Here is a 26,970-nt window from a genome sequence, read left to right on the forward strand (position 1 = left end):
TCTATCTCAAAAAAAAAAAAAAAAATAGTTGGTTTTCCTCTCTGTGACACATAGGCAACGTGTATCACTGTTACACATAATGGCAAAAATAGAGTCAATTCTAGGACTAACCTGGGCTCCGTAGATGAGTCCCATCAATTAGTGGCTAGATCTTATCCATAAGATGAGGGACAAAGATCTAGCACGTTCCCCATGAGTCTGCCCTCTTTGATTGTTAATGACAGAAATCTGACTTTAAACTAGTGTAGTAAAGAAGTGCAAGGTGGGCCGGGCATGGTGGTTCACGCCTATAATCCCAGACCTTTGGGAGGCCAAGGCAGGCAGATCACAAAGTCAGGAGTTTGAGACCAGCCTGGCCAATATGGTAAAACCCCATTTCTACTGAAAATACAAAAATTAGGCAGGCGTGGTGATACGCGCTTATAGTCCCAGCTACTCGGGAGGCTGAGGCAGAAGAATTGCTTCAGAGGTTGTAGTGAGCCAAGATTATACCACTGCACTCCAGCCTGGGTGACAGAGCGAGATTCCATCTCAAAGAAAATGGTGCAAGGTGACAGCTGTGTAGACTAGGGCACGTCTGGAGCCAGGGCTTCAGTGACACCCGAATTCTGTTTGCCTCTGTTCTGATTTTCATAGCTTTTTCTGCTCTAATACACATGGATGATGTATCTTCAGTCTAACCATGCCCTGCTTAGCAAAAACAGGACCCTGCTTCGTCTGCTGCAATTGCTAATCATTTTGGCAACACGTTCTTGGTGGGACAGCTTGTGCCCAAGTCCAGCCACTGAGGCAAGGTGGACGAGGACTACGTGTTAGCCCAACTTGGGTCACAGAGTCAGAAATGTGATTAGCACACTTCACTCAAGGGCATGATTTAAAGGGGAAGAAGCCGGTTCCTTTAAAAAGGTGCCTGGAGGGAAAAACAATGTAATACATACACCATGCAACTGTTATATAACTGGATTAAAACTCTGTATTAATAAACTATTTGTATGCAACAGATTTTTATTAGTGTTTTCTTATGTCCTCATTTGCTTTTGCAGAATTATTATTAGTTTGTTTGGAAGATCAAATTGCCCCTGTTTGACTATATTAAAAATAATTGCAGCACTTTGGAAGTCGAGGTGGACAGATTGCCCGAGGCCAGGAGTTCGAGACCAGCCTGGGCAACATGGCAAGACCCTGTCTTTACAAAATGTTAGCTGGGTGTCGTGTTGGGCACCTGTGGTTCCAGCTGCTTGGGAGGCTTAAGTGGGAGGATCGCTTGAAGTCAGGAGTTCAAGACTGCAGTGAGCTGCCACCACACCACTGCACTCCAGTCTGGGCATCAAAGTAAGACCCTGTCTCAATAATAGTAATAAGGATGGCAATAATAATTGTTATTTATGGAGTGCTCAGTCTGCACCACACTCTATGCTTCCTGATTTTCATATAAATTCCAAGAGTTGTGTACATTTCACAGATAACAAAAATGAGGCCCAGAGCGGTTGGCAAATTGTGGAAATGTGCACAGCTGCCTGTGGAAGTATGATTTGGCATCAGGTCTGCTACACACCAAAGTAGTAGTGTCATCCAAGCTATGGCATTTCTGAAGAAGGAAGGGAAATGAAGTCTTTGGATTCTAAATCAAATGATGTAGTCAGTGCACTAACAGGGGAAACAATGTTTAAACCTCATGAAGTCAGTTTAAAAAGAACAGTTTTCTCCCACAAGTTGCAAAACCAGTCTCCCATCCCTGAGCTGCAGAATGGCCATTGTGGGAAAACCCCGATCGCAGTTTTCAGTTTTGGACCTGACACAGGACAGATAGGCTCACTCCTCCTAAGTTTTATGGCTGTGAAAATAGCCTCGTGGAAACCCTGAGAGTCAAACCTTGTCTGAAAGTGCTTCCAGCACATGGCTTCAGGGTTGGATGGCAGGTGCTGCCTGTGAGCGTGGACTTGAAATGTCAGCTGTGGCTGCATTGCCTCTTGCAGACCCAGGGGCCATCGTTCAGGAACTGCCCAATGTCATGGCCTCTGGAAATCAGAAACCTTGCCCTTGATTTATGCAGCAAATGCTGACAGAGCACTTTTTTTTTTTTTTTTTTTTTTGAGATGGAGTCTCGCTCTGTCACTCAGGCTGGAGTGCAGTGGCATGATCTCAACTCCCTACAGCCTCAGACTCCCTGGTTCAAGTGGTTCTCCTGCCTCAGCCTCCCAAGTAGCTGGGATTACAGGTGTGTGTTACCATGCCCAGCCAATTTTTAAAAAATTTTCAGTAGAGACAGACTGTCATGATATTGGACAGGCTGATCTCGATCTCCTGACCTCATGATGCACCCACCTTGGCCTCCCAAAGTGCTGGGATTACAGGCGTGAGCCACTGCGCCTGGCCCGACAGAGCCTTTTCTAGGACTTTGCAAGGATTCAATGGGGCTTTCAGTCCAAGCAACTTGTCAGAAAGCTGCAGTGCAAGCTGGCAGTGAGTGTCATAGCCAGTGGTCATTTCATGGTGGGGGATCGAGTCCAGGTTTGCCGGCCCAGGGCCAGTGCTTTGAGCCAGCGATCAGTGCAGGGCACTCCTGTTGGAAGCTTCCTGGCTCTCTCCACCTGCCTCTGGTCACATGTGCCCCCTCCTCTTCTCAGACCTAAACTCTGTCCCCACCCCTCCTGACTGCAGCCCTAAAGCCTGCCCACACGTTTCTTCTCAGAATCCCTTCCATCCTGGTGAATTAGGGGCTTCACTCTCATCTGCCCAGTGTCCAGGAGAGCTTCCCAGCATAACAGTAACAGGATCGCCTTCTGCTCCCAGGGGCTCCTCTCTTCGCCTACGGCCAAGGCACTGCCAGCTCCTATAACTGGCATCCAACACAAGACAAACCCAAGTTCTGTAAGGAGAGACTGGGGACGATTGCAGAGGAGAGGGTTTGAGGGATCCTCAGGTCAGCCGGTATCCCAGGGATAGGGGAACGTAGCCTTCTGCATAGCAGGAGTGAGCAAGGCAGAAAGAGCAGATGGGGGACCAAGGAAGAACAGGAGTGGCCAAGAAGGAGCCTTGGGCTGCCTCCCCCAGGTCGCTGAGGAGCTGTGTGCTGGTCCGTGCTGCAGTGAGTGACATCCAGGGTCCTGGGAAAGGATGTAGGCTCACGCAGAGCTGGGCTAATACGCCTGTTATTCCAGTGTATCTGTAGGACAGGCAGGTCAGCTAACCTCATATGAGGCCAAGTGGGACTCGAGAGGATTCATGAGCAGGCTCCTCCCAGGTGAAACCAGGGGCGCCCTCATCCTTCCATAGACCTGGGCAAAGGAGAGTCTTCCCATTTAGACATTTCCTGGAGCGCAGAAGGTTTGGAGTGGTTTCCTAACCTTCAGTGTTTCCTAGGATTAAAGGACAAGAGATTGGTGCTTATATAAATCCTGTATAAATAAAGAAGTAAGAGTTTAGGCTTCTGCCGATTAGTGGAGTCAAATTAGGAGAGAGTGAGGGAAGGAATCATATGGTGAACAGTTGTCTTGTTATGCAGATTAAAATCAATCGCTCAGGTAATAAAACAACTGTCCTCATATACTTTCATTCATGTAGATCACCTTTATATATGTAAATTTCTTTTGCAGAAAGGCAGCTATTCAGAACTACTTTTGTATCTGCAGTTTCTCAAAATAATCTGCTTGAAATATACCAAAGAAGTGTATTTTGGGGTGGCATAATGGTCTCCTAGAGTCATATTTTGGGGTGCTGTCCTGAGCCCCAACACTATCTAGAAGTGATGAGACTGAACTCATAAAAATGATACTTTGAAGAGAAATCAGCTTACTGTTATAAATCAGTGTTTAATTATTTCCATTTTTGAAAAAAACATTGTAGGTGTGTGTGTGTGTGTGTGTGTGTGTGTGTGTGTGTGTGATGGAGTCTCCCTTTGTTGCCAAGGCTGTAGTGCAGTGACACAATCTCGGCTTACTGCAACCTCCACCTCCTGTGTTAAAGCGATTCTCCTGCCTCAGCCTCTTCAGTAGCTGGGATTACAGGTGCATGTCACCATGCCTGGCTAATTTTTGTATTTTTAGTAAAGTTGGGGTTTCACCATGTTGGTCAGGCTGGTCTGGAACTTCTGACCTCGTGATCCGCCTGCCTCGGCCACCCAAAGTGCTAGGATTACAGGTGTGAGTCACTGCGCCCAGCTATTGTAGTATTTTATGATTTGTGAAGTTCTCTGTAATCTAAACCCGTTTCATTGTATTTTAAGTCAATTTTTCTTGAAGGCTATCCTTGTATTAGGCCAGCACAAGAATGTAATTTCTGCACCAAGAGCTAGGAATTAAAACAAATTGGTAAAATAATGTCATAAATTAGTAAAAAGCTAGATTTTTAATTACAGATTTAGAATCCAACGTGAGCCTTTCTATAACTGGTGTCTGCTGAAGTCTGAGGGTAAAACCCATTGTGGAGCCTTGTGAAACAGGCACACAGAGCGGGCTTTCCCTGAGGAAGTTGCCTGTGAACAGGACCTAGAGGCCACATGAGAGCCCTGGCTTTGACTAGAGGAGGAATTATGGCTGCCAAAAGTGAAGGATGAGTTTGGACAGGAGCCAGTGGACTTACGGCGTTGAATCATGAAGGAATTTGAATCGCCTGTTACGATAATGAATTTAATTCTCTACACCAATGGTTCTGCGACCTTGAGGATAGAATTCAAGGAATCTATTACTTGGATGGTAAATAGATACATAAAAGTATTTATGTATTTTCCCCTTAACCTTTAATTAACATTTAGCATTTTCTTACATTTTAAAAGCAAGCAATAATATTAAAATAGTATTTGCAGGCCAGGCGCAGTGGCTTATGCTTGTAATCCCAGCACTTTGGGAGGCCGAGGCGGGCAGATAAGCTGAGGTCAGGAGTTCGAGACCAGCCTGGCCAAAATGGCAAAACACCATTTCTACTTAAAATACAAAAAGTAGCGGGGCTTGGTGGCAGGTGCCTGTAATCCCCTCTACTTGGTAGGCTGAGGCAGGAGAATCACTAGAAACTGGGAGACAGAGGTTGCAGTGAGCCGAGATTGCATCACCATACTTTAGCCTGAGTGACAGATTGAGCCAAGATCACACCACTGCACTCCCGCCCGAGCAACGGAGTGAGACTCCATCTCAAAATTTTAAAAAAATAGTATAACCTGTGACTTTGTCACGAAATCATAGATAATCCCATGTTTTATTACATTTTTGCAGACGCCTCAAATTATTACATCATAGTTTGAAGTGGCCTCAGTTATTAGACTTGCCATCTGTTATTTAGTGAAATAACATACATAATGCCACACCACAAATTTTGCTTTTTCATACTTTTGTAAGAGTATTTTAATATCGCTGGTTTCCTTTGTAATCTTATGTATTTTATTTCATGCAGTAAGACACTGGTTTGAGAAACTTATTAGACTTCACCAGAATGCCAAAATAGTTCATATTAAATCAGTTATGAACTCTGGAGAGCAGCAAGAAATGATTGCAGGTTTTAAAGTGAGAATTACAATGGCCTTACACGTTTAAAAAGCCTCATCTAGTACAGTGTGGATTATGGACTCTTACAGAAGCCCTTGTGGCAAACAGAGTGAGGCAGGAGGCAAAACCACATGTGTACAGCGTTGATTTGCAGTGCAGGCTCAGAGGCTGTAGCTGTGCCCAGGCTGTAGCTGCATTCGTGGTGCCTGCTGTGGAGGAAATGATTGGGGTGATGTCTAGGCAGTCCTGGGGTCTGCCACTTCCCGCGCAGCATTGAGATTTGAAGGACCAGAAGGAGATATGGCTGCAAGTACTAGGAATTCTTCTGGGTGGAGAAGCTTGGTGAGATCAGAGAACAGAGAGGAACAAGGCTGACACACCGAGAACAGAAGGTCAGAGGGATCCTGGGAGTTGAGGCTCCTGGGGATTTGGCTGTGGCGCATTCAGGTGGTTTTCGAGGTGCAATGTGACATCATTGACGAAGTTTAAGCAAATGAGAAGTTGCTTAAATGCAGAGAATGAATTGTGTGTGGATGGGGGCTGGGGAAGTGAGGGAGGAGTCAGAGCAAGGGTAAGTAGTGAAGAGGCTTCAGGAATTGGGAGAAGGGAGGCTTTCAGCTCCAGCACACCTGTTTGTCTGGCTGTAGGCACAATTTGAATAATCTCAATAATGAATTTGGTGCTTCTCTTCCATCTCCCTACTCAACTGGCCTCTCCCTTGCCCCATTCCTAGTGAAGTGTATCCTGTTAAAATACAAACACTTCCTCCACTATCATCATGTTAAACTTGGTCATTACATGCTAATTTCCATTTTTAATGAATATGATCTTAATACCTGAGCCAATAAGAAAACTATAACTTAACAATATGTCATAAATCATTAATTGTCAATTAATTCGTCTATCTCAGTTGGCACAAAGTCTTTGTCAAGTCCCCAGCATTTTGAATATTCTTTTTTTTTCTTTTTCTTTTTCTTTTTTTTTTTTTTGAGAGGGACTCTTACTGTGTTGCCCAGGCTGGAGTGCAGTGGCATGATCTCAGCTCACTGCAGCCTCCACCTCCTGGGCTCAAGCAATTCTCCCCTCCTGGGTAGCTGGGATTACAGGTGGGCATTACCACACCTGGCTAATTTTTGTATTTTCGGTAGAGAAGACGGGGTTTCACCATGTTGAGCAGGCTGGTCTTGAACTCCTGACCTCAAGTGATCTGCCTGCCTTGGCCTCCCAAAGTGCTGGAATTACAGGCATGAGCCACCATGCCCGGCCCAGCTCCATATTTTTTTTTTAATAGTTTTGTTGTTATGTTTTACTCTTGATATTTTACAGGTACGGTTATTAAGACCGTGTCTATGTAGTTCCAAAAGCTACCAATTGTTTCAGTCTATAATAATGGTATCATATCTGACAGGGATGACACTTAATTAGATAGTTTATCAGTGTTTGTCATTTTATAAAATTGATAAATTGATAAAATGATACTTAACTCTGATATGTAAGTCAAATAAACATTCCTAGGTTCTACTTGAGATTTAGAAGCTAAGATTATAATTAAGAAGATGCATAAATCATACAGAGAATCCTTGTCATTTTCAATGCTGTCTGTGCTGTACACCGTATTCTTGAAACTTGTCATTTATTTATTACCATATAAAGGTCAGAGATATTACTATATAGGTAGCTGTCTTGAAGTTAAATGACTTATCAAAAACTTTTGTAAAATTAAGCCCATGTATTCTATTTCTAAGTCAGGAACTGAAAAATTGATAATAGCATGAAGCTATTTATCAACTAACTGGATATCAGCTGGAAAATATGCCAGATGTGAGGGGTATGGCTGCATGATCTCATTGCCTCCACATAAAGCACTTACAGGTTCAGCACTTGATGTGAATAATAGTTATTTTTTCAGATCCAAACACAGGATTCCTTTATAAAAGAAAATGCCTGGGTGCAGTGACTCACGCCTATAATCCCAAGACTTTGGGAGACCAAGGCAAGTGAATCACAAGGTCAAAAGATTGAGACCATCCTGGCCAACATGGTGAAACCCCATCTCTACTAAAAATACAAAAATTACCTGGGCATGGTGGCCATACCTGTAGTCCCAGCTACTCTGGAGGCTGAGGCAGGGGAATCACGTGAACCCAAGAGGCAGAGGTTACAGTGAACTGAGATTGCAGCACTGTACCCCAGCTTGGCGACAGAGTGAGACTGTCTCAAAAAAAAAAAATTAAAAATTATTTGTGTTATTTTACTTTTGTGGTTATTGCCTTGAGCTTACTGATACTTAGATTTTCATAATTCTTGTAAAAATTTTGATATGTTAAGCATTTTAGTGACTTGCTTTTCCTTTAGGTTTTGCAGTCTGACATTTGGAGAAGTTGAGTCCCTCCCTCCTTCCTTCCCTCACTCTCTCCCTCCTTCCCCAGCTCTCCCTCCCTCCTTCCTTCCCTCACTCTCTCCCTCCTTCCCCAGCTCTCCCTCCCTCCTTCCTTCCCTCACTCTCTCCCTCCTTCCCCAGCTCTCCTTCCCTCCTTCCTTCCCTCACTCTCTCCCTCCTTCCCCAGCTCTCCTTCCCTCCTTCCTTCCCTCCTTCCTTCCTTCTTTTGTCTCTTCCTTTCTTTTCTGTTATAAAGCATATTCGTGCATTGTAATGCATAAACTGTTTTGGAAAAGAAAATTATTCAGTGCCAAAAATCTCAAAGGTAATTTTAAATGCTTTAGTCATAGGAAGTAAAAATGTCTTTTCCTTGCAAAGTTCCACTGTTTTTCTTCTTCCTTTTGCTGTGTGTGCTCAACACCATTTTTAAAGATAATCAGATGTGTTAAATCTGTTTATTCTTCATCACAATCATAAAACTACTGAATTTTATGTGAAATGATTTTTTTAATAAAATAAGCTATAATTTGTTATACCAATATTTCCCCTTAAGAAGAACAATCAATTAAACTACCTCCAAGTACAATGAGAATCTGAACAATTCATTCTAAATTATGTAAGAAGCATGCAAACTATTGCTTGTATACAAACTCCAAGTACAATGAGAATCTGAACAATTCATTCTAAATCATGAAAGCATGCAAACTGTTGTTTGTATACATGATTTGTACATAAAGTTTATATGCTTCTAAAATGGCATCCTTCCTTTTCCTTTTGCTGAGGGATTCTGAGTGACTTTGAGTAAGGGCAGGGGAGCTTACTCAGTCTCTTTTTTTACCCTCTGCATGAGTGAATTGAGCTTTCAACCTAAGGCACAAAGGTGCCTCTTTTGCGTAAAAGTGCTGCCAATAGTGATTACAAAGAGTCGTAGCAATCCCCATGCCCACTAGGGCATCCATTTACAAGATGGAAAAGGTTCCTCCAAAGGCTGTGATTCCCCTTAGTCTGTGAGCAAGACTCTTAGAAACTAGGACTTGAATCTTTATTGTTGAGCCATGTTCTTCCTGCAGATCACAGGCATCTCCTCCTCCTTTTATGCGTTTTCTGAAAGCAAAAGCAACATTCTCACCTTCTCCTTTAAGTCATCCATTCCTCTGAACCAAAAGCTAGCGTTCTCAGCATGCATCTGTAGATCCATCCCTCCTAGATGAAGGCACCTTCAGATGTCCACTTGGGATTTGCTGCCAGCCTCTCAAGTAACGCCGGCAGCACATTTCTTGTGCAGGCTGGTCCTCTGTAAGCATCGATGTGTGAGCTGGTGCTCTCAGCGAGGCCCAAAACTCTGACGACAACTTTTGCAACAGTTTGGTTGGGCTTCTCAGCAGGTGCTGGGTCTAGGAGTTAAAAGCACAACTGGAGCACTTTTAGAAGAAAATATGTCTCAGAATTAAGAACCAGGACTATATCCTTGGTTATAAAGAAAGAGCAATATGCTATCCTAGCAGTTTAGAATAGCCAATAAATATGGGAAGTTGGTGCACTTATGTATGTGTGCACTTGAGAAATTCTTTGGATTACCATACATGGCTGAGATGCTACTGTGACCCAGACTGACTTTTCAAAGACCCCTGCTCTTGGTAGCAAGGCTCTTTTCTTAGAGTGGTTCACCCTAATCCCACCATAGGAAGGAGTAGCCTCTTCCTCCTTTGTCTGTCTCCATCACAGCAGTGGCTCAAGGTCTTCATTTGGAGTAATAAGATATATTTTATCAAGGAAACTAGACAATTCTTGCCATCAAGACTAAGCTTTCTTGAGCTAATATATGCCAACAGTGATTCATTTCATTTATCATCCCATTTAATTCTGTGGCCTCTGCATATATAGGTATATTTAGTCTCCTTTCATGAATGAAGAAATGAGCCTCCTGGGATTACGTGCGATGTTCAGTTCCCGGTGCTATGGGGAGAACCAGACTGAACTCAGGTCACAGCAGAGTGCCTCACCTATTTTGCAAAATGACTTCAAGGCTTATGTATGTATTGCCGAGGTAGATTTCTCCATGTGTTAATGATTTTCTTTCCAATTCACCTTTTCTTTTTTTTTTTTTTTTGAGATGGAGTCTTACTCTGTCGCCCAGGCTGGAGTGCAATGGTGCCATCTCGGCTCACTGCAGCCTCCATCTCCTTGGTTCAAGTGATTCTCCTGCCTCAGTTTTCTGAGTAGCTGGGATTACAGGCATGTGCCACCACCACACCCTGCTAATTTTTGAATTTTTAGTAGAGTCGGGGTTCTACCGTGTTGTCCAGGCCAGTCTCAAACTCCTGATCTCAGGTGATCTGTCCACCTCGGCCTCCCAAAGTGCTGGAATTAATTACTGGCATGAGCAACTGCGCCTGGCCTTAATTCAACTTTGTAATGACAGATAATACAACAACTTTTATAGAACTAATAGACAATGCCTCCAAAAGTCTTTAGGAATTGCTTAATATGGGGATGCGGAAGTTATAACCTCAGCCGCATCAGAATTTGTTTGATAATCACAGATTTTACCTCCTTTTACGAGGTAACTTCTTTATCAAATTCTACTGAAGTGGTCTTTTTTCTTTTTCTCTTGCTTGATGACTTTCTTTCTTAAATTAAAACTTTTTATATGTTGAAAACTCATTTTTGAGGATTAATGCTTTTATGATGGGTACAGAGCAGGAAGGCTGTGCTTGATGAGGGTTCTGACAGCAGGTTGAGGTCTCCTTCACCCTCTCACACCTGCGCAGCCCGGCACTGTGGTGCATTGCAAGTCCTTTAGAGGCACCTGCAAGAAGCCAATGCAGGCCGTGTGAAACTCATCACACCCACACTAAACAGTACACAACAGGAGGCTTCCAACATTCATCTATCTTCAGCATGCTGAGGTATCGTCTTAATGACTTCTTTTTAGTTACTTCCATTCAGACTCCTAATATGTTCCTTTATACCTCATTGTATGAAGTGAAATGGTGAATCCAAGTTTGGAAAAGACATGTGAGAAAAGAGAGCACATGACTTCAAATATGAAAAGTTTGAGAGAATGTTGATACTAATGTTTAAGTAGTAAAGTGCTCAGTTTAACAAGACATTTGGAACAAATACCAAAAAATAATGTAACTGATACTTAGTATATAGTTTCCAATAGAAAAACTAATTGGCATTTCAAATTCTTAAGATGATTCTGAAATGAGCCATCATCATCATCATCATTATGATGTTGACTGGCAGATGGGTTTTATCAGAAAAAAATGGGTCCTGGGTTCTTATAGTATGTCTGTGTCCACTTATAAAACATGTTCTAATCAACATCCTGTGGTCTGAAGAATTTGATGACTAGTTCCTCTCCACTCAGGAATTGGCAAGAGTGTGAAAAGGGGCACATACTTTGGGAAAAGGGGCTGCAGAGGGCATCTCTCTCCTGAAACTCTCCTCTTATTCCAGACACTGAACTCTATGTTGGGAACACATAACACTTCCTTTGCCTGAAAAGTCTGCCTTTCTTGTTTTTTTCCTGATCTGCACTGTTTTACTACTTAGATCTTAATTTAAACATCATTCCTTCAACAAAACATTTTTGTCCACTTAACCTTCACCAAGTTTTATATTTTGTTTATTTCAATCCACTGTTTATGTTTAATAATTTATGCAACTTGCAATTCTTTTATACAATCATCTATGCTTTATTTGTTTGCCGAAATTTACTAGAGTAAGACCCATTTCTAGTTTCCATTTATAACTAGCATTTATAACAAAGTAGACGGTCAATAAATAATCTTTATTTCACTCAGTAAACGAATGAGAAAAGCCACTGCACTGCCCACATAGGCTAATCTGTTCTCCCCACCCACACAGGATAATTGTTTTCTTGCTATTGAAAAAAGAAAAACAACAACAATTTTTTTCAACCATTAGAGTAGCCCACAGCCATTGGGTTTAGAGTCATTAAACATAACCTCAGATTTCCTATTTCTGTGTTTTTCATAGAGGTTAATTTCATGAGCAGAAGGGGACTAGAGCCTTCAGCGCTAGTTTTACATATCCCAAAAGACAACATAACTTTAAATTACCCAACAAACTACACAGCCAAACTAAGAAAATGCATTGCCTTTCACATTATTAACACTCCAGTGTGTAACTGTGTGGCTCTCTTAAATGCTGTTTTAAGTGAAGGTTCACCAGGAGTACCTATGAACCATTACCTTGTTAACATTGTATTGTGGTAATTGAGGCTTGTACACTTCCAAGGCACCGCTGATTCATGGATGAAATCTTCTCATACAGATTAGGTTGTATTAAATCTAATTTCATTTGCTTCTCCTCCTCTAGAAACCAGCAATCAGCTTTTCATGTTTCTTTTTTTCTTAAGGTTTTATTAGCATTCATATTTGTTGTATTGGAGGACTCATTTTTCCAAGAGAGTTTATCACATTTGAAGCAAAACAAGAATGAGAAATAAATTAGTGATTTCATTCTAAAAGAGAATAATAAAGAAGGCAGTGTGTTGATAGTTGAAATTCAGTGTGGAATTATTTATTCTTTTTTGTGAGCATGGGTCTCTAAAGCAATTTTTGGGCCAAATAGCAGTACTATGAGAGACATTCCATGCACTGCAGATGTTTTCCAGGTGATTTGGCACTGGCTTTCAAGAAAAGGCTGTTTCTGTGGCCTTCAGCATGGAGTGGTCCCCAGCAGAGGCACCAGTGGCCTTGCTGTGAGTTTGACAGGTTGCCCCAGGGAGCTGCATGATGGGGGAATGCAGATGAGGGGCGTGTGTGTTAGAGAAGGAGAGAGACACTGAGTTGACCTGAATTTCTGTTTTAATGTTCCCTCTCCCTATATTTATTAGCATAGATTTCTGAGCATCTAGTTTCTCAAATAGGTGATAACAACAAAAACAATCGATAATGAGGGACATGACACTCTTGCTTTTGAGGTATGCCCTGTAAGACATAATTGTTTCACAAGTGTTTGAATATTCTTCCTTTGACCACCTGGAGAACTTTTCTCTTGAAGCCAAGTACGATGTAAAACATTCTGACAGTCCAATATCGTACTTATCAGACACAAAAACAGCTGAAAAACACTGTTCTAAGTAATGCAGCTACTGTATGTAGACTGCTATATTAGTCCATTTTCACCCTGCAGATAAACACATACCCAAGACTGGGAAGAAAAAGAAGTTTAATTGGACTTACAGTTCCACATGGCTGGGGAGGCCCTAGAATCATGGTGGGAGGTGAAAGGCTCTTCTTAGGTGGCGGGGGCAAGAAAAAATGAGAAAGAAGCAAAAGTGGAACCATCAGATCTTGTGAGACTTATTCACTGTCATAAGAATAGCGTGGGAAAGACCAGCCCCCATGATGCAATTTTCTCCCCTGGGTCCCTCCCACAACATGGGAATTCTGGGAGACACAATTCAAGTTAAGCTTTGGGTGGGGACACAGCCAAACCTTGTCAACTGCAAATTCAATTTTCACAAAATTCTGAGCTAAAAACATTTTCCATCTGCGAATTTCATTTATAGCAATTGTGCTTATAAGGTTTATTGTTCTATAGTAAATCTTTACAAAGACAGTGTCTCTAATCAACTCAGTAGTTCATGTATAAGGTAGCTTTACCAAAGAGCAGCACTGGGACATTCATCCCTTTTTTTGGTAATTAAATATTTTAAAGCAATATCATTTTTGTTTGGCAAATTATAATTGTATACATTAATGGGTTAAAAACGTTCATTCTAAGATTAGTGATTTATCTTTGATTTTCTGTAAAATTTGTATATATTGTTTGAAAGACTACATTTCAAAAGGTAGCATGAGTTAATCAAAATACTCACTTTCAATAACTATTTCTCATTTCACATTATTGGTGTATATGAGGTTGATGTAAAAGGTAATTGAGATTTTTGCCATTGAAAGTAATAGCAAAAACTGCAATTACTTTTGCACCAACCTAAAATACAGGTAATTACAATATTTAGGTGCATTATAAGTAAAATACAGTAACTTTATTTGAATCTTATGACAGTTTCTTAAGTTTTATCACATAAATTACTTGATATTCACCCTAATCTTGTTAATTAGACACTCCTTTGTAACTGTTTTTTGTTTGTTTGTTTGCTGTTTAAGAGACCTGATCTTGCTCTGTCACCCAGGTTGGAGTGCAGTGGTGCAATCATAGCTCACTGCAGCCTTCAACTCCTGGCCTTAAGCATTCTTCCTGCCCCAGCCTCCCTAGTAGCTGGGACCACAGACATGAAACACTGTACCCAGCTCTTTACATCTTTAGATAGTAGGCACAAGAAGTGATGTTTGGAGCACCTTTGGTAATGAGCGACATAATCCAGTGGGGCTCTGGGTTTTAGAGGCTGCCCAGTGCTTCTTTCTAGATAAGATTTCCTCCTCTGCCGCTCTGGGAGGACTTTGTCTCACGTTATGTTCTTCCCAGTTATTGTCCCTGGGGGAGCCAATGCCAGGAATTATCTCAAGATGTTTTTGCCACAGTGTGTCCTCTAATCTCGATTTTTCTTGTTGTCAGTCACTTTTCTGCTGCTTCTCTGACTCTTGTTCAGAAACATTATGTCATTGCATAAATAAAAATAATTAAAACAAAGGGATGCTAAAAGGTGAAATGAAGAATTGTTTTTAACCTGCTGACTAGTATCAGGGCTTAACCATAGGATCCTGTTGTCAACTGCATAGTATGCTTATTGTATTGAAAATATTAATAAATACAAATAAATATATACAGTCTGTGACTGTTGAAAGATAGGACATTTCATCTCTGGCATTTATGAGTCTCTCTCTTTATATGTATTTTTTTTTGTTTAGTCATTTGGATTTCCATAGTGTAAATAATGCTGCAATGAACATCTTTAAACATTTTTTTTTTGTCTTGGAAATCATGCTCCTTAGAGATTTCTGTAAATTTAATACTAGGTTTAATGTTACAACTGATATTTTGTGGCTCTATTCCAATGGCTTTCCCAAACAGTTGTGGCTGCTTCCAGTGCTCCCACCCTCTTAAACGGAGTGGGCCAGAGGTGTGTGCACAGTGGCTATTTAGCTTTAGGTTTACAGTATCAGATGACACCTAACTTATGGATTAGTTAACTCTTACTAATTTATGAGTAAATTTTAAACCACACAGACTGCAAACATGCATTATATCTTACCTAGAGTTTATTCTAGGGAACATAAAAGATTGAATGATAAAGCACAATAAATCATGAGTTATAAAAATTGTACTGATATTAGTTGCCAGCTTGGTGATTGTACAGTTTTTTTGTTTGTTTTTTTAAGAAAAAGACTAAAGAGACTGAAACGGATTTTCCTATTGTATTTGCGTTAAACAGTTAAACAAAACGACAACGTATATCCCAGTTAGGAGTACTTAGACTGGCAGTGTATTTCCTCTTTAAAATAAAAGGGAATTATTAGGTACATATTCACTCAACATTCTTTATAGGCCCCTTTTATTATTATTTGTATGACTTTCTTAAATAATTTACATCATATACCTTTTCTGCAAGGTAAACTTTGTCAAATTTCCTTTTGGTATGTGTTATATTCCTTTTAAAAATCATAGTAAGTATTTATTAAATGCATATGTTATAATTCTAATAATAATTATATTGGTCTGGATGGCAACTACTTGGAAAATATACATTATTAAATTTATATCCAACAGCTTCATCTTAAGCAGCTATGTGGGATCACACTCCTCTTCTAAATTCCACTGTAATTTAACCTCGCAAATATAAGCTTTATTTTGTCTATTTGTTTGTTTCAGCCTATGAATTACAGAACTGTCCAGATCCACCCCCATTTCAGAATGGGTACATGATCAACTCGGATTACAGTGTGGGGCAATCAATATCATTCGAGTGTTATCCTGGGTACATTCTAATAGGCTATCCTGTCCTCACTTGTCAGCACGGGATCAACAGAAACTGGAACTACCCTTTTCCAAGATGTGATGGTAGGTTCATCATTTTGCTTGGGGGCAATTGAATGTTTCATGGGCATAATAGCACATTAAGTATGAAATGAACATATCCAATAATTTATTAATTTATTCAATAAATATTCATTGAGAATCTCTTATGTTTTACTCACTCTACTTAGTATTTCAGGAATATGTTGTATACCAGTAAGTTAGACCTAAAGAAACAACGCTTGTTCCCAAGGAAATGATAAGGGTAGCAAGACAGTAAGCCCAAGAGGAGTGTTATACCGAGCTGCAGGGAAGGAGGCGGCACAGGCTTGGCAAATAGTCAGGGAAATTTCCGTGATGTCAGCAGTGTTCAGCTTTATAGTGCTTACATCACATTGCAGGACCAGAGAGAAAAAGGGTACTTATTAGTTTGATCCTTGGTGTTTCTTGTTGTTTAGCTTTTATAATTATTGCTTTTGCATTTCAAAAACTGAGCTCATGTTGGTAGTGGGCCTTGAAAGGTACATAGCATTTTGCTACTTGGAGATGGAACACTCCAGGTGGAAGAAGCAGTGTAAGAAACAGTGCAGTGTAGATGCAGCCTTGGAGAAAACAGAAGAGTGGTTTAGTCATGCAGGAGGACAGTTTCTTGGGAGAGGTTGGAGGCAAGTTCTTGTTCAATGGTGCAGCAGAAGACCTGGTCTCTTTAGAAGTCCTTTCCTGAGCAGGAATCCTGACTTTAATGCTTCTGTGTGACTGCCTAATTTTTTTGAGGACTTTGATATTTTTTCAATATCAAATTAAAATAAGTAGATCCATACTATGTTTAGGAAGAATGCATATGTAACAGAAAATTTACTGTAAACCCGATATTCTAACACTATACATAAAGAAGAACCTTTGAATTAAAAAAAAATAGTAAAGTCACCAACTCTGTGGACCTTTGAAATGTTAAACACTTGTATCCTGTGGGGAAAAGGGGAAGACATCTAGTCATGTTTTAATTTCTACTGAAGAAGTAAAAGAAGCACATCAGTGGACTTTTAAAATCGTGGTTTTCACCTGTATTTATCTATTCCATATTATTATAAAAATAACTACAAACAATCCTTCAGCCATATTTTAAAAGTGTGTTATCTCAATCTAATATTTAATTACATATAGACTAGCACTTAAAATTACTTTTATAAAATAAGAATAGCAGTAACCTGTCTGGGGTATTTTTCATTAAAACATTTTTAAAAATCTCTATGCCTGCTTTCCATTTTAGAAACTCATGTATGTATAAATTACTTTGAAATTATCAACACTGAAATCTCTTCTTATTTGCAAGTTTGGTATGAAGAGTTTGAATTCATATGTAAATGGTAGCCTCTCTGGCTTGATATTTTAAAAACTACAACTAAATATTTAATTTCATTCTATTGCTTTTTCAAGCTTAGGTTTTCAATACGGAAATAACTGCCCTGGCTTGGAATTATTTTGTCAGTGTAAAAATTACACAATCTACCTTTTTTAATACAATTTAAAGTGATGCCATCTTTCCTAATCCCAACATGGTATATAACACCACCCAGAATTAGCTAAATTCTGGATGAGTTTAAAGCATAAAGCCCTTCAGACTCCCGAAATCAGCCTGAGGCTTCATTCTCTGTTAGAAGAACTCACAGACATCCCTAAAAGCTATCATGCTTGTCAGTATGGTTTTAACAGGGAGACGATATGTCAGTATCTTCCAGGGAAAAGACAGGTAGGGCAGAGTCCAGGAGGATGCCTTGCCATCTCAGAAACCACGTGTGACCACAGGCAGGGGACCGTCACCCTGGTCACCTCCTCCGGTCCTAGTTTTGAGATTTCTAGTGGGGCTCTGTTTTGTAGGCAGGACTGAGGGATTGACTGCCCAATGGCTGGTCTTAGCCTCCAGGTAGGCAGGTGTGCCCCATACACCCCGGCATAAACCATGTGGTTGGTTTTCATGGTGTAGCCAGCCCGACCTGACATTGCTAGATGGGACCAATCGCATACTTCACAAAGACACCTCCCAGGAGTGAGCAAAAAGGCCAAGTTCTTTACTAAACAAGCATTTTTACTATTATATTTCTATTTTTACCTATGCTCATAAACTAAATAAGAAAACTGAAACACAGGATTCATGTAAAAGTTTATCATAAATATTGAAAGTAATTAAAGTACCTAAAAGATTTTCTAAGAATCATCCAATGTATGTTTAATACCCTCTTCATATAAAAAAGGTATTATTTAACACAAAAAGGTGCTTTACTTGTGAAAGTATATTTCTTAAAAGTGTCATTGTTTCCTAAGAATGAACAGGCTATTCAGATGTGTATTACTCACTTATCTGGCAATCAGTTTTCCCAAGAGGCAGCAGTAAACACTGTTGACAACTCAATATCTTCATGTAACATGTATTTTATTAATTGACAATAGTTTATGATTTCAGATTTATGGCTGCTGTATAGGTCAAGTGTATTAAAAAACAATCTTCAAAGGTCCAGCACTATAGACCTCAAATGAACCTCAGAAAAAAGCAGAGATAGTTTAAACATTAACTTCTGGATATCTTTATTAAAAATTGGCCAGTTTAGATAAATAATAAAATAATTATAAATCTTAAGGCATCAGTTTTTATAAGTATATGTGAAATCAATTTGTCCTTACATGCTATAAATACTTACATGTTAAGCTGCATAAGAATCTATTACATGAAGTTAATATATTATCAACTTATCTGAAAAACTGTGATTTGAAAGTATATCTATGAAAGTAAACAAATGAAATAATATGTCTCTGAAAGTTACCTCAGAAATTCAAGACATTGTTTTTTGTTAGTAACATAATTACACAAACGTTTTTTCAAAACGGCTTATAGGCCAGGCGCCATGGCTTATACCTATAATTCCAGCACTTTGCAAGGCTGAGGCGGGTAAATCACCCAAAGTCAGAAGTTTGAGACCAGCCTGGCCAACATGGCAAAACCCCATCTCTACTAAAAATACACAAATTAGCCAGGTGTGGTGGCAGACACCTGTAATCCCAGCTACTTGGGAGGCTGAGGCAGGAGAATTACTTGAACCCGGAGGGCAGTGGTTGTAGTGAGCCAAGATAGTGCCATTGAGAAACTCCATGTCAAAAAATAAATAAACAAATAAAAAGGCTTATAATTGTTAAAATATGATTAAGAAGAGTTTGGCTTATTAACTTACTAAATGTAATTTTATAATTAAATGTTTATTCACACAAATATAGTTCAAAAATTTTGAATATTTTGTTAACCTAATTAATCATTTAACACTGAAATGTTTATGCATAAAAATATACTTTTAGGTATTAAAAAAATTGTAAACTATCATAGTAAACTTGACTTAAATGCATTAGTATGTGTATTGTGGGGAGCTGTGTAGACAGAGATAATTATTAGTGCAAATAGTATGTTGCGATAGGTATGTGGCAGCTTCTTTGAATTTGACAGATTTTGTAACCAGAAAACAATTTTATTGCAAAATTGACATAAGAAATCCAACCAGCTAAACAATATGTTATTATATACATAGTTTTTAAAATTAAGGTTTACCAAATTGATTGGCAAGTACAGAAAATAATCTTTCTCAGTAATAGAGAATGAAAATAACTGTAAAGAATGCAACCCTGTTTCTTTATTTTTCTTACTGACATTCACAAATATGGTTTTGAAAATCTCCATTACCAAACAACAATTTCCAAGATAAAGTGCACTCTGGTTTCTCATCTGAAAACACTTCTAAGGAAACCAGAGTAAAAGAAGGAAGAAAAATGACGTAGGAAATAACTCTGGTGCCCTCCACACTAGGTGAGATTAAGCTTTCAGTGTTTGGATATGTTGATAACAAAGATAGTTTTATATTAATAAATATGCATATATTTATATTTATTGTAACATTTTCTATTAGTAAATATTTATGCCCAATATATTTGTCAGTTTTTCAATATGGAATTTCTTTCATATTCTTAATGTTTAGGCAGAAAACTTAATATAATCCTAGAGAAAATTATCTGTAAATTATCTGTAAGCCTCTTAGCAAACATTCAAGGCTTTAAAATTTAAATTATTTTGTTTTCACTTCATTTGTTTATTTGAGATGGGATCTTATGCTGCTGCCCAGGCTGGAGTGCAGTGGTGCAGTCACTGCTCACTGTAGCCTTGGCCTGCCAAGCTCAAGCAATCTTCTCACTTCAGCCTCCCAAGTAGCTGGGACTACAGGCATGTGCTCCCATGCATGGCTAATTAACAAGAGCAACAACAAGAAAAATCTTATAGATGAGATCTCCCTGTATTGCCCAGACTAGTCTCGAACTCCTGGGCTCACAAGATCCTCCTGCCTCAGCCTACCAAAGTGCTAGGATTGTAGTTATGAGCCATTACACCCAACCTGTTTTCATTTTAATTTGATGTAATGTCACTTAATATGTTCTATTTGTCTGTCTTCAGAGTAAGCCACATTGCATAAAGAGAGGAAAAGGTAGCACAATAATGAGATGTTTCCTTATACTTCCACCTTCCTGTGCCCTCCCACCAGTTGGTTTTCTGGTATCTTCTAGCTCTGGCATCATACCTGAGCTGGAGTCAGTCACATACACCCGTCACTTCTGTGTGTGTGAACCACCAAAAGTCCCTCCTTCCCACATAGCAGGGATGTCAATTCAGGAAGGGAAGCCTCGGTGGTACTTGAGGCCTACTTGAGGCCGTGGTAGGGAGTGGTGCAGGGGGGCAAGCCAGTGGCGTCGGGGAACCTGGATGAGTTCCCCGTTTGGCATGACATTCCAGTTAGATATCACCGCCATCACTTTTAACACAGCTACTGCTGGCTCTAGAATTGGATCAAAATATGCAGTTTTCTTATCTTTATATATCTTTATTCTCTGGAAAAATACGTGAGCAAATGACTTGGGCAATTCCCTTTTTCACTGCTTTGCACAGCAGCGCTCTCTCCCACGTGAACATCCCGGGTACTCATGGGCAAGGAAATGCACGTACATGTCTTTACTCCATGGCTCCCGGGATTGGAGGGAGTGTGGCCTCTCCCTCACTTTTAGTTGCTGATGCCCATGGTCAGCTGCTTGTCTTCCTGGTCAGGCTTGGACCACAGTTTCCCAGGCAGACAGGTGAGGAGCTGGGAGGTACCTGCTGTGCTCCACACAGAGCTTTCTCCTTGATCTCACTCCACACTCCACTTTGAACCCCGCCTTCAGGGAAAGGAAGGCAGGGGGGGACACACTTCTGCCGAGACACACACACTTCTCTGCCCCAGTCTCTGCAGAGCTCAGTGAGACGTCACCACTTGGGGAAATGCAAACTTGCCTTTGATGACACTATAGGGAGGATAAAGACTTTTTGGAACTAGATAAAGATCAGGCCAGGGGAAATGAGAGAGGAAATTTTGACTCCATTTGTAGGGTCCTCTTTTCATCATCTCTAGACTACCCAGTGGGAGGGCAACAGGATTTTGCTTTGAGAGAATTTTGTGTGCTCACAGATAGATTATTATTATCTTATGTGATAATGAGTGTCTGTTCTTTTCCTTCACAGCACTTGGACTAGTTGAATTTTAAACTTATGTAGTGTTTGTTTAATATCTCTCTTCATCACTATTCAGTAAGCTTTTTACAAAGGCAGCAACACAGTTCACCATGACATATCCAGCCCCAAGCACCCTTCCTGGTACATAATTGGCTCTCAGTAGATACTTGTTGAGTGAGTGAGTGAAAAGATTTGTTATTTGAATTTCATAGATAAATCATGGCAAGAATCACTGACTTGCTCGATGTCATAGAGCTATGCAGGGGCATAAAGAATATTGGAATCAGGAGTGTATTCTACCAAGAAAATCACCGCCTCATTTATTGTGCCCATTAAGAGGTGGGAACTGTGGCTTTTTGTTTTGTTTTCCCAACAGGAAGGGTGATATTATATACATGTATGTGTGTATATATATATATATATATATATATATATATATATATATAGTGATTATATAACTACAAGATTCAACTTGAAAATAAAAAATGCAAAATGGAAACCTTCACATTATAAGTCCACACTAAATAAACAGCACGTAGTCACGTGTAAAGGGCTTCAGCCCAATTGCTTCCATGAGCTTACTATGAAAGTGTTTTCTGGTTATTCTCCAGCTCATCAGTTCTTCCACTATTTATGGTCTAGTGTTTATCATGGTCTGAGCTAGACAGTAGGGATTGATGAAAGGAGGTCGCAGCTGAGGTGGGTGGAGACACATTGTCTCCTAGAGGCTGACAGTCTCATGGGACCCATGTGGTCTGTGAGCAGATCCTGGACCTCCAGAGCCAGAGCAACTGGGGAAGACTTTAAGGAGGCGGTGACATGGAGATGAGCTTTGAAGGAAGAGACATATTTGCCTTGGTAGTAAATAGAAGAAAGGCATGTGAGCACTCCCTGAACGTCTGGAAGGGAAGAAAAGTGCACTACCAACAGGAGAAAAAAGGTAGCTTGTTTTGGGGACAGCATGGTTTATGGTCCCGTTACTATTATTATTATTTGAGACAGAGTCTCTCCCAGTCACCCAAGCAGGAGTGCAATGGCGCAGTCTTGGCTCACTTCAGTCTCCACCTCCTGGGTTGAAGCAGTTCTCCTGCCTAAGCCTCCTGAATAGCTGAGATTACAGGTGTGCACTACCATGTGCGGCTAACTTTTGTATTTTTCATAGAGATGGGTTTTCACCATGTTGGTCAGGCTGGTCTCGAAATCCTGACCTCAGGTGATCCACCCATCTCGGCCTCCCAAAATGCTGGTGTTATAGGTGTGAGCCACCATGCATGGCCTATGGTCCCATTCTATAGATCGCAAGTTTCAGAGTGTCCCAAACCCTGACCTCATTTAATTTATGGAAATGGAGTCTCCCAGAGATAACTTACTTCTCCAGACAAATCCAGGTTTGTCTAACTCCAAACCTCACTTAGTAATAATCATGCTATAAAACTTCTAAAATAGTCTTTATATACAGTCCCTTCTTCTGATGATCCAAATCTCCAGCCAGGTTCAATCCAGTGTTTTTTCAAATCAATATCCATCTGTGCAGTTTGGCAATGTATCATATCCTGCCTCCTGGTATGTTCTGACTATTTTTGTTTATCTGTTTATGTATTTGGGCCTTTTGCCTCCACCTAAATTCTATACCATTTGTGGCAGCAGCCCTCCAAAGTTCAAGCAAGTTGTGAATACTCATCCTACACCTCTTAGATGTTGGTTTGTTTTCGAAATTCACAGCTTTATGACTTTGATGAAGTATATTCATATTTGAATTAAAAACTGTGTTTCAGCTGATTCCATTGATATTTGGACATTTCATTTTCCATAAATAAAGTAATTGTCATTGCAATAATATAAATTTCTTAAGACAAAAATAAATTGGTTATTGTTGTAGTTCTTCATGTTATTGAACACTAGTAAAAACTGGGAATGCTTCCATAAAACATCACTTACATAATCTTACATTAATTACATTATCTTACTTCTTCAGGGATAGATCTGTAAAAAATTGATAATGTCTTTGTTTTAAGGCAAATAGACTTAGATGGCACTCTTTCAGATGGCTTATAAATAGGGCCTAGCAGTGTGACTTAAAACCAAAAAAAACAGTTACATATTTATGAATACTTTCCCCATGATTCATTGTGCTGGACACTTGAATGGGCTATCAGCAGGTCACAGGAGATAACTAAGGATTTTATTTCAGTCATAGGAGAATAAATGTATTCTAAAGGGATTTTTGAAGATATGGAGAATATATTATATAAAACAGATAATGTAGCTTAGATGTATAATTCTTTTAAGGTCTTCAGATTTTAGTGTAGTAATTTTGACAAAATCATCATTCAGAAATATTTCACATTTATTTCCCATTAGGAAAAATGTTGGCTCAGGTACTTTGGAGTCAAATATTTAGATTTCTACTTTTTAAAATCAGATGTTATGGCACCTGTTTTTTCTTGGCTTCCTTTGCAGCTCCTTGTGGGTACAATGTAACGTCTCAGAATGGCACCATCTACTCCCCCGGATTTCCTGATGAGTATCCAATCCTGAAGGACTGTATTTGGCTCATCACGGTGCCTCCCGGGCACGGAGTTTATATCAACTTCACGCTCTTGCAGACGGAAGCTGTGAATGATTACATTGCTGTTTGGTATGAGACCCTCTCAAGTTAAAATATCTATAATTGTGATAAACGATTGTGACTTAGCACACATATGCCACTGATATACAGGGCACATACTTTAGAATAAACCTCTTAGGTACTAGAGAAGAAATTCACAGTGAAATCCAGAGATTCAGGGAATCAATTTCACATAGTACATGTGGGTTTTGCTACATGATAGAAATAGGCAGAATTATGTCTGTGTGTTTGCATCTATCTGTGTGTGTCTGTGTGAAGGATGTGTTTGTATGGGGATGCGTGTGGGGTTTATATGTGTGTGATGTGTGTATGTATGGGTGTGTCTCTGTGGTGCGTGTGGCCTGTGTATGTCTGTGTGTGGCTTATATGTGTGTTTGTGTGTGTGGTTTTTGTGTGTGTGTCATGTATTTTGTGTGTTTGTGTTATGTGTGTAGGTGTTGTGTCTGTGTGGTGTGTGTGGGTTGTGTGTGGTATATTTAGTTTGTACGTGTATGTTCTGTGTGTGTAGTATGTGTGGTTGTTTTGTGTGTGTTGTGTCCGTGTGGTGTTTGTGAGGGGTGTGTGTGCCTGTGTGATGTTCGTGGTGTGTGGTATGTAGTTTGTGTGTGTCTTGTGTGTGGTTTGTGTGTGTGTTGTGTGTCCGATATGTATTGTGTGTGGTTTGTGTGTGTCCATTTATGTGTCTGTGTGGGTGTATATGTGTGCATGTGGTGTATGTGTGTGCATGTGGTGTATGTGTGTGCATGTTGTGTTTGTGATATGTGTGCATGTTGTGTATGTGATATATGTGAGTGTAGTATGTGTGTTGTGTGTCCGATATGTATTGTGTGTGGTTTGTGTGTGTCCATTTATGTGTCTGTGTGGGTGTATATGTGTGCATGTGGTGTATGTGTGTGCATGTGGTGTATGTGTGTGCATGTTGTGTTTGTGATATGTGTGCATGTTGTGTATGTGATATATGTGAGTGTAGTGTGTGTGTTGTGTGTGGTTTATGTGTGCACATGTGTCTCTGTGTAGGGTGTATGGAGTATGTGTGCATGTTGTGTCTGTGTGGTGTGTGTGTGTGTGTGTGTGTGGTGTTTGTGGGGGATGTGTGTGGTATATAGTATGTGTGTGTGTGCATGTTGCATGTCTGTATGGTGTGTTTGTGTGTGTTGTGTGTGTGTGCATATTGTGCATCTGTGTGTGTGCCGTGTGTGCGTGGTGGTTTGTGTGTGCGTGTGCATGTTGCGTGTGGTATGGCTGCAGTCTTGTGGAATTCTACAGTGGGAGCAGGAGCAGGAGACAGTGGCCAGGACAAGGAAAGCAGGGCCTGGAAGGGCATGAGATGGGCTTTGTTCTCGGGGCGGTAAGGATGCATTTGGGCTCCAAGAGGCAGAGCTCTCAGGCCAGATTTTGGCTGCAGAATGGTGGGCTCATTTTGTGGATAAAGTAGCAGAGGGCAAGAAAGGCGACTGGCTTTGAAGCTGTGGAAATAGTTCAGACATGGAAGATGACAAGGACCAGAACCAGTGGATGTGAGAACGAGGAGAAACAGAATTTAAAATACTAGGTCGACCACATGAAACTGCCACTTCAAAACCAAAACAAAACAAAACAGCACTCTGTGGTCGGCCATGCCGCATAGACTCAGCTCCATATTTATAAGGTGAAATCCACAGGTGTTAATATTTTTTTCTTGTTTTTTTTCAGACGGAGTCTCGCTCTGTCACCCAGGCTGGAGTGCAGTGGTGTGATCTTGGCTCACTGCAACCTCCACTTCTCCTGCCTCAGCCTCCCAAGTAGCTAGGACTACAAGTGCATGCCACCACACATGGCTAATTTTTGTAACTTTAGTACAGACGGGGTTTCACCATGTCGGCCAGGCTGGTCTCAAACTCCTGATCTCAGGTGATCTGCCCACCTTGGCCTCCCAAAGTGCTAGGATTACAGGCATGAGCTACTGTGCCTGGCGAGTGTTGGCATTTGACCAGTGCCAAGTGCCTGCAGAATACTAATGAAAGACAGACTGGAGGGTTCCTCAGCCTTGTGGGCATTCAACATCTTGATGTTTCCAAACACGGTATCCAGAGAATGGATGTGTTTTATTGCTTTTATAAAAAATTTTTAATTCATTAGCCAAAGTTTCCATAAATCTCACTCATAAGTAAATATACTTAGTCTGCTGCCTCTTTCTGTCTCTCCCAGGGACGGTCCCGATCAGAACTCACCCCAGCTGGGAGTTTTCAGTGGCAACACAGCCCTGGAAACGGCATACAGCTCCACCAACCAAGTCCTGCTCAAGTTCCACAGTGACTTTTCAAATGGAGGCTTCTTCGTCCTCAATTTCCATGGTGAGTTGATTTTCACTCCCTTAATTAAGACAGAGAATTCCATGCAGGAAACAGTGTTTCCTGCCGTGTTGGCCCATGCCTTGGTTCCAGCTGAAGTTTCTTGAGTCAGCTGAGGGTGTATATGATTCTCTTACATTGGAGGCCAGAGTTTCCTGGGGTCCTTCTTTTGTTTAATGATATCTTTATCATTTCACATGGTATCAAGCTTGGATTTATTCCAAGATAAATATATGCTAAATGAAACTCTGAGACAAAGTCCATTGAAAGAGAGTTGGTACCTTTTACAGACTACTCATCCCTGTCTCAAGATAAGGTGTTATAGCAAATGCCATATAACTGTAAATAGTGTGAAAGCAAACCTCCAGTAATCCTGCAAATTCACTCTAAACAATATGCAAAATGTCTGTTAATCAATCTCATCTCACACAAACACTGCCACCCACAGAATTCCTCAGGACAAGGGACAGAACAGACTTTATCTAGATGTAAACATGGACAGTGAGTCAGGTCATGATTGTGAAGTCATTATTCTTGCAGAATTCAAAACATATGTAAGGTCTATTTATTTTAACACTATTCTGCAAAAAAAAAAAAAATTGTACATGTTTTTCCTTGGGCTA

General features: G+C 40.3%; 1 protein-coding gene across 2 annotated transcripts in view; it reads left to right on the forward strand.

The window, feature by feature from the left end:
• CSMD1 (CUB and Sushi multiple domains 1) overlaps positions 1-26,970 on the forward strand; it is a 2,110,588-nt gene that overhangs the window by 1,856,534 nt on the left and 227,084 nt on the right. For both annotated transcript variants that reach the window (XM_017501161.1, XM_017501162.1), the window contains exons 42-44: positions 15,670-15,858; positions 23,849-24,026; positions 26,205-26,350. In XM_017501161.1, the coding sequence (XP_017356650.1) occupies positions 15,670-15,858; positions 23,849-24,026; positions 26,205-26,350 (513 nt within the window). The remainder of the gene's footprint in view (positions 1-15,669; positions 15,859-23,848; positions 24,027-26,204; positions 26,351-26,970) is intronic.

This window comes from Cebus imitator, unplaced genomic scaffold, assembly GCF_001604975.1.
Source record: "Cebus imitator isolate Cc_AM_T3 unplaced genomic scaffold, Cebus_imitator-1.0 Scaffold279, whole genome shotgun sequence".
NCBI classification, from domain to species: domain Eukaryota; kingdom Metazoa; phylum Chordata; class Mammalia; order Primates; family Cebidae; genus Cebus; species Cebus imitator.